The following is a 9,135-nucleotide window of genomic DNA, read 5'->3' on the forward strand; positions in this document are numbered from 1 at the left end:
CGTGGAGAAGTTGAAAGGTCGAAGAGGAAGGTTGAGGGTGACTTAAAGCTGACCCAGGAGAGCGTCTCTGACATGGAAAATAAATACAAGGATGTAGAGCAAAACATCCAGCGCAAAGACAAGGAAATCGGCTCCCTTGCTTGTAAACTTGAAGAAGAGCAAATTTTTGTTTCAAGAGTGCAGAAATCTATCAAGGAACTGCAGTCTCGCATCGAGGAACTAGAGACTGAGGTCGAACACGAGCGACAAGCCAGAGCCAAGGCAGAGAAGAGTAAAGGAACGCTTGCTCGTGAGCTCGGCGACCTGAATGAGCGTTTGGACGAGGCAGGCGGTGCTACCAACGCCCAGGCAGAACTCAACAAGAAGCGCGAGGCAGAGCTGGCTAAGCTGCGACGGGATCTCGAGGAATCCAACATCCAACACGAATCGGCGCTTGCTGGCCTCCGCAAGAAGCACAACGACGCCGTGGCTGAAATGACCGAACAAATTGATCATCTCACGAAGATGAAGGCCAGGTAAGTGATATATGAAGATAATTTCTCGAATATCAAGAATCATCTATAAGTATGTGTATATATATTTGTGTGTGAGTGTGTGTGTGTGTGTGTGTGTAAATTTATATATACGTATATATATACACAGGGAGAGCTTACTTACTTATAATTAAATAAATAAATAAACGCACACACACAAACATATGTGTGTGTGTGTGTGTATGCGTGTGCGTGTGTATGTGTGTGTGTGTGTGTGTGTGTGTGTGTTTGTGTGTGTTTGTGTGTGTTTATATTTATATATGTATATATATATATATATATATATATATATATATTGTATGTATATGCATACATTTATGTTTATAAATAATCATTCATATATATATATATATATATATATATATATATATATATATATGCGTGTGTTTGCAGTGTGTGTTTGTATATATTTTTATATCTATATATACATATATGTATGTATCTATATACATGTTTATCTTTCTATATCTGTATATATGTGCGTGAGTGTGTGTATCCATCTATCTATATCTATATATACACATATATGTAGGCATGTATGTATGAATGTATGTATCTATATATAGATATATATGTTTGTGTGTTTCCGTGTATCTATATATCTATCTATATCTATACATTAAACGCACACACACACACACACATATACTTAAATACTTAGACACATACACGTATATGTGTATGTATGTATATCTGTATCTTTACTTATACACAATATATACAAGTTCCTGTGTGTCTCCTGATTAAATGAGAATGATATTAATAGAAGTAAATTTAATTTTAGGACAGAGAAGGAAAAGGATCTGATCAGGCGGGAAACTGATGATGCAAAGTCCGCCATGGACAGTCTTACGCGAGATAAGGTACAGATATGTTAATTTCTTTTATTTCTTTGGCAATATATGTGATAATGTCATAAGATTATTAAAATCACTAAAATGTTTTTATTAAAACCTTTCCTATAATTCATGAAACCAGGCAGTGGCTGATAAAGCAAACAAGCAGATTCAACTCCAGATCAGTGAAGTAAACTCCAAGCTGGACGAAGCAAACCGCAATCTTAACGATTTCGATGCTCACAAGAAGAAGCTTGCTATTGAGAACGCCGACTTGTTGCGTCAACTGGAGGAGATAGAAGGCCAGATCTCTCAGCTGAACAATCTCAAGGTTTCTCTCACGACGCAGTTGGACGATACCAAGAAGATTGTCGAGGATGAGGCAAGGGTAGGTACAGTAATGAAAATAAATGATTATCTTTTTGCATTTTTCTTCAGAAAAAAACAAAACATATTAGAGCTGAATTTGAAAACATACTATTTTATTACAGGAAAGAAACACACTTCTGGGTAAATTCCGTAATCTGGAACATGACCTTGACGGCCTTCGTGAACAGTTTGATGAGGAAACTGAAGCTAAGGCTGATGCCAATCGCCTGCTGTCCAAGGCTAATGCTGAAGCTCATATGTGGCGCTCCAAGTATGAGTCTGAAGGCATAGCTCGTGCTGAGGAGATTGAGGCCGCCCGCCTGAAGCTTGCCGCTCGCCTCGAGGAAGCTGAATTGCAGATTGAACAGTTAAATGTTAAAAACATGCAGATGGAAAAGGCTAAGGGGCGCATTATATCTGAAATAGAAGAGATGCAGATCCAGGTCGATCGTGCTCAGGGTCTGGCCATTGCTGCCGAAAAGAAGCAGAAGAACTTTGACAGGACTATTAACGAATGGAAGATAAAAGTAGACGATCTTGCTGTGGAACTGGATGCCTCTCAGAAAGAATGTCGTCAGTACTCAACTGAACATTTTCGGATCAAGGCCATGTATGAAGAAAATCTGGGACACCTGGATGCTGTCCGTCGTGAGAACAAGAGTCTGGCTGATGAGATCAAGGACATGATGGAGCAGATCAGTGAAGGTGGCCGATCTATTCATGAGATTGAAAAGAATGTGAAACGGTTTGAAATTGAAAAGGAGGAGCTTCAAGCTGCTCTTGAGGAGGCTGAGGTGGCTCTTGAACAAGAGGAAAACAAAGTTCTCCGCGGCCAGCTGGAACTTAGCCAAGTTAGGCAGGAAATTGAAAAGCGAATTCATGAGAAAGAAGAGGAATTTGCTACAACTCGGTAAGTACAATAGTAACAATTCAAATAACAATGCACGTGATCTCTTGGGTTTCTTTTCCTGACAGTGCTAAATATTCTATTGATGAATACATATGAAATTTGTTCCCTGAAGGTAATAAGTAATGTGTGATCACTCCAACAGAAAAAGCCACCAACGGGCAATAGATTCCATGCAAGCGTCTCTTGAGGCCGAGGCCAAGAGTAAAGCTGAAGTTCTTCGCATGAAGAAGAAATTGGAGTCTGACATCAGTGAACTAGAGGTTGCGCTGGACCAGTCTAACAAGGCCAATGCTGACATTCAAAAGGCAGTCAAAAAAGCTCAACTGGAGCTGAAGGACATGCAAACTCGAATTGAAGACGAACAGCGTGTTGCCTCAGAATACCGGGAACAAGCCAGTGCCTCTGAACGTAAGGCTAATGCCGTGAACGGCGAACTCGAAGAATCACGTACTCTTCTGGAGCAGTCTGATCGTGGTCGTCGACAGGCTGAGTCTGATCTTGCTGATGTCAATGAAACCTTGAGCCATCAGTCTGCTCAGCATGGATCTCTCTCTATGGCTAAGAGGAAGCTAGAAAGCGAGATGCAGACCCTTCTTGTAAGTTTTATCAGTATTCGGTATATTTTACATAATGGAGATAGTTGAATTCATGTTTCATTCTTATGTATCAGTTGCTTCAAAAAGAACTTTTATATTACAGGTTGACTTGAACGACATGCTTAATGAATCAAAGAACTCTGAAGACAAGGCAAAGAAAGCTATGGTAGATGCTGCTCGTTTAGCTGATGAACTCCGAGCTGAACAGGAACACGCCCAAAACTTAGAAAAGATGCGTAGAGGTCTAGAAGTTTCTGTCAAGGAGCTGCAAGGTCGTCTTGAGGAATGTGAAGCTAACGCACACAAGACCGGCAAGAAGGCCCTTGCTAAACTGGAAACCCGGATGCGTGAACTGGAATCACAGTTCGACGACGAGACTCGTCGTCACGCCGACGTCCAGAAGAACCTGAGGAAGTGCGAGAGGCGCATCAAGGAACTCACCTTCCAGTCCGACGAGGACAAGAAGAACCACGAGAGGATGCAGGACCTGGTCGACAAGCTCCAGCAGAAGATTAAGACCTACAAGCGCCAGATCGAGGAGGCCGAGGAGATCGCCGCCCTCAACCTGGCCAAGTTCCGCAAGGCCCAACAAGAATTGGAGGGAATTAGGAACTAGAAGAGACATTCTCCTATTGTATATAATGAGTAATTTCTGAGAAAAATCTTCAGTTCCAAACTTGCAAAGAAATAGATAAAATCTTAAAATTATGACTTGCTTTATACATCCCTTAAATTACAGTAGTATATCTTGATGATAGTTATCCATGTTATATATTTGTGTGTGTGTGAGTGTCTGTGTGTGTGTGTGTGTGTGTGTGTGTGTGTGTGTGTGTGTGTGCATGCATATATATATATATATATATATATATATATATATATATATATATACACACACACACACACACACACGTATTTCAGTTTGGATAAGAAAAAAAAAAAAAACGAATTAAAGAAACACGTAATATCACACGAAGAAAAGGGGTTGGGGTAAAAGGTGAAATAAGGAAATTATTGATATGTAAAAAGAGCCCAATAAAATTAGATTTAAACGCAATATACAAGAGATTAAAAAGTAAAAGGAAGCTATAGATGTGGATGCCGTTATCCATACATAATATGAATCAATGTGAACGATATGTTTATAACGAAAAGCAATTATATAAGTTTTATCCAGAAATGTGTACAACTGGTGTATATTAATGTAAAATACAAATAAATTATTATGTATATGACAGAGAAAAGGAAGCGTAAAAATCAGGTTGGCAGAGGGAGATGGTCCGCCTGTGCTTGGTGGACTGATGGACACCCTGTGCTTGATGGACGCCCTGTGTGGTTTGGGGCGGGAAAGGGATAGGAAGGAGGCACGAGAGTTTAGGATTAAAGGTAGAAGGTAGTACAGGCGGGAAAAGGAATGGAGGTGGGAGGAACTAGTGTGGGATTTGGGAGGAATAAGTAGATAGTAGTAGAGAGGAGGTGTATAAGGGGAAATAGGACAGAATGCGGGACAGGAGAAGAATAGGGTGGACACAGGATAGATAAATTATAAAAACGAGAGTAGAACAAGCACGGGGAAAAAAAAATCGGAAGAGGCGGAAGTCGAGGAGAGTGAAAAAGCGAATATTATGAGAGGTACGAGGGGAAGTACGGTAGGATACAGGGCAGGATTTAGGTAGGATGGCGGCAGAATAGGATAGAGAGTAGCAGAGGAGAGTAAAAAGACGAAAGAATGGCAAGAGAGGGATAGAAGGCCCGGGGATGGAAGGGGGGGATACGAAATGGGTCTGGTCTGGAGTGGAGGTTGAAAATGTCACAAATTCTGTGATTAGCAAACTTTTAGCAGTGTATAAATGTAAATTGATATAAGGAGCTAGAATCATAGAGACCGTTAGTCATGTAACACTTACTAGAAATAACATTACATCATACCCAGAAACGTCGGCAATGACATTCATCTGTGCAATGCTAAAAAAGGAAATTACGAAAATAATTACATAAGGGTATTTGTAGAGCCACGAGAGAAATGAAAGACATCAGGGGGAGAAGATATGGGGAAAACGGGGGGAGGGGAAAGGGAATGGGGAATGGAAATAAGGGAATAAGAAAATAAATTAATAAATAAATAAAATAATAAAAAGTCAAGTCATAAACAGGGTTTTTTTTTTTTTTTTTTTTTTTTTTTTTTTTTTTTTTTTTTTTGTAAAGACATTCACAGTATTTATCTGTAAATTTATATTTTCTGAACACATTTTTTCAGTAAAATGGATTTTTTTCTGCAAAAGCTTAAACAGCTTTTCTACATCTCTCTACATCTATATGAAGGTATTTACGGGATATCAATAATACTATTTGATTAATGACTTTTCCTGAAGAAATTCACGTAAAAAGTTATGTAAAAATATTAAATCAAATCGCCGTGGAATCTCCTGCTCTGGAAAAGAATAATACAAAGCAATTGATCAGTAATATGTGTTTTGTTTTCAGGCACAAAGGTAATTTTACTGATGCATCCCTGAGACATTTTTGAATGACATATACTGTGGCAATGTCTCAGATCTTGAGTGTCAGATGGTACCCTGCTGGGGCACAATATAAAAATATAAAAATAACTAATTGTTCCATTTAGAAGTAGCTTAAAATTTCATTGGAAGGAGGTAAAGTTCCACCTAAATTATATAATAATCCCATAGATTTACTACATCTGGCACAGCTAGTGCTCCAATTCAGCACACAATCCTGAAAAGAGAAAAGATTCCCTTTACAGCCCTTAAATGGAAAAACATGTTGCATTGGCTGTGATTTACATAACCTTTGATTGATCTAGACACATGGTCTATACATGGGTGGGGTATAATTGGCTGAGATTGGTTTGTGAGTAGTGCTATGTGGCGTCATCTATTACTCAAATACCTCTGAAGCATTTCTTTATTGGAAAGATCATTAGCGGCGTATCCAAAATATAGTGATAAGGAGGGGATTGGAGGCAATGTTTGTGGATTTCCAGAATGGTCAATGATCAAAACAAACACATGTGCCACACATCAAAGGTCAAATAGCATTATGAAAAAGTATTCTGGCAAAAAGGGTAAAGATTTAACGATTAGGATAAGTGGACTGAAGAAGGGATGAAAAAGAGAAGGAAAAGAAGAGAAAAAAAGACTATGTAAAATTAGTTGAGACAAGGACTGAGGACAAAGGTAGGGGTGATCCCCTACATTCGGCCTCAGTAACCGTCCCCTAAGCCCCCTACAACAAATAGCAAGGGGCTGGTACATCTAAACTAACTTCAAATCTTCGTTATTATTTCCTCTCAACAAGCATTCCATGCCATACATTTTCCTGGCGTGTCAACATCTAAGGTCATTAACGGTGTGATCAAAATATACCGATTGGGTGGGGAATGTGAGCGAAGTCCGCAGGTAAGAAGATTTTGGTTCACAAAGCGATGTTTGTGGATTTCCAGAATGGTCAATTGTCAAAACAAATGTGCCAGACATCAAAAGTAACACACATTATGAGTATTGTGGCGAAAAAGGTAAAAATCTATTACAAATTAGGATAAATGGACAGAAGAAGGTATGAAGAAGAGAAGGAAAAGGATAGGAGACGAAAAAACTGCAAAACCAGGTCCAAGGTAGGGTGATCTCCTACATTGGGCCTCAGTCTCCGCCTCCTAAGCCTCCCTTCTTACGGCAACAATGATCAAGAGATTGGGGGTTCCAGGTCATTAGCAACCTTCAGAAAATACTATTTTACTACAGAAGCTAATGGAAGTTTTGCATTAATGTTTCGTTACCACAATCCAAAGCAACTGTTTTTATATATGTGATGTACTGAAGACAAAAAAAAAAAAAAAATTAACAATATATTTTGTATATTTGTATATCTGTACAAACAATAATTCTGTCATTTCTCGTATCTATCATCTACCGACTCGGACGTCATACCCTAACGGTCAGACGTCGTACCCAACCGACTCTGTCATTACTACTTCATCGGTACATCATAGGATACTGAAACAGCAGAAGGTATTACTGGTATGACAGCCCTGTCATACCAGTAATACCTGGTAGTAAGGAGTAAGCAACAACAGAGTGGCTGAATCCTTGACTGATTTTTACAAACCGGTGATGATTAAGAGCTAGGAATGTATTGCTAAGTGAAGCAAAGTCAGCAACATATATGCATGTTTTTGTCAGTATGTTTTGGTCAGTTTCTCAATCCATTCTTCTAGCTTGTACTGGGAGCCTCCCTGTCCGGTCCTGAGCATCTGGAGGTTCCTCTTTGGTAGTTAAGTATATATATCTTCACTATTAAAATACATTTACCAAATGGAATAAAGAAAAGAATTGATCAGAGAGAATACTAGTTTCTTCATCGGTGCTCGGATCAAAGTGGAAGCTCGAGCCGGGAATGCTACAAAATATGGATTGAACCTAGCTCGAACACCAAGCTCAAATCACAGTTCGAAAGTACCGCCTATTGCCTTTACAGTCAGCTTTTATGTTTTTTTTGTACTTAGCTACATTCCATAATTCATTATTTTTGTCAGTTTGCTGCAGATGAACAAAAAAAAAAAAAAAAAAAAAAAATCCGAAAGCAATCATAATTGTGACCCTTGGCAAAAGTTCACTATTATTTATTTTGTCCTTTCGTAAAATGTTTTCCTGCTCAAAATATTACACTGCATTGTCAGCAGATCAGAAATGGTATGAAACAAAGCTCACATTCTAAGATGTCACTGGTACTACCTGGCCTGCTGTCTACAATTTCAGTGATTCAAGTGAATCTCTGAAAGCTTATAAATCTGTGGAAGGTTATATTTTTGTGGACAAGCTCAATATGATTTTTATCATGAAATCGATAGGAACAGTAGTTTTCTTTTTAGTTTCTCGAGATTTTTTTTTTTTTATTATTATGTTGTATTCTTCATAGTAATGTATAAACATTGCAAAGGCTTAGAGAAACTTTGTTTTTAAATGCTCTGAGGCAATGAGCAGTGAGTATCAACATTGTCATGAAACCTTTAAGAAATGTTTATGAAACTAGTTTAATTGAGTAATTGAAATCTGATGATTATAGGAAAAAATAAAAACTGGTTCAAATTCTTAATTTCTTATAAATTATTTGAGTATACATTTATGAAGTCTTTAAAGGTTTTGCCAAGTGAGCGGGAAAGCAGGAAGTCACAATATGTATGGAGATTGGGTTGATATAACAGGGATAGTGAATGACTGACTGTGAATGTATGACAGGGTATGTAAAAACAATGAAATGTGTTTGTATAAATCAATTCTGTAATATCATCACAGATGCATTGCATTGCTCTACACAATGTCATCTTGCTCAATAATGGCATGTGAAAATTTAAATGTTGCCCGATGACCTTTCAGCATTTTGAATTCTACAACAGAATTACTAGTTAAGGATATTGGGAGCCTTACACATCAATAAAAAAAAATATGAAGGACATAGATTATCTGGGCATTGGGATTTTAAAGAATGTTGTCTTTATCAAATACATATAAGAATAATTCAAGCATTTTTTTTTTGTTGTTTATACTTTTTCATACTTGGTTCTGTCTGTAGTCATGTTGCTGCTCTACTTTTTAAGTTTCAGACTTGTAGCCTAATGGAGTTGAATAAAGCAGCTTGTACAGGCAAACTTTGTGCATGGAAATGATCCCGTCAGCATGCTGAAGCAGCTCCACTCAGGAGTATAAATTTCAGTAGACCAAAGTAAGGTTCATTATCCATGGGAATCCCATCTCTCCATCAAACTGAAGCACCATACAGCTGCAAAGACCCAAAGATACATGGTGACTTAGTAACAATTAAAAAGTTAAAGGAATCGGCAAACATTGCCCCGAAAACAGCAGTCTTTTCCAGTATTG

At 38.3% G+C, this 9,135-nt stretch overlaps 1 protein-coding gene across 1 annotated transcript in view; it reads left to right on the forward strand.

Annotated features, from left to right (window-relative positions):
- Nucleotides 1-3,952, forward strand: part of LOC125044723 (myosin heavy chain, muscle-like) — a 20,222-nt gene extending 16,270 nt beyond the window's left edge. Inside the window, 6 exon segments of the mRNA XM_047641604.1 lie at nt 1-515; nt 1,318-1,396; nt 1,512-1,757; nt 1,861-2,648; nt 2,791-3,244; nt 3,348-3,952. The exon segment at nt 1-515 is cut by the window's left edge and continues 372 nt beyond it. Coding sequence (XP_047497560.1) covers nt 1-515; nt 1,318-1,396; nt 1,512-1,757; nt 1,861-2,648; nt 2,791-3,244; nt 3,348-3,860 — 2,595 coding nt within the window. The 3' untranslated portion in view covers nt 3,861-3,952.
- Nucleotides 3,953-9,135: the final 5,183 nt, after the last annotated feature.

Source organism: Penaeus chinensis, chromosome 36, assembly GCF_019202785.1.
Source record: "Penaeus chinensis breed Huanghai No. 1 chromosome 36, ASM1920278v2, whole genome shotgun sequence".
In the NCBI taxonomy this organism is placed as follows: Eukaryota; Metazoa; Arthropoda; class Malacostraca; order Decapoda; family Penaeidae; genus Penaeus; species Penaeus chinensis.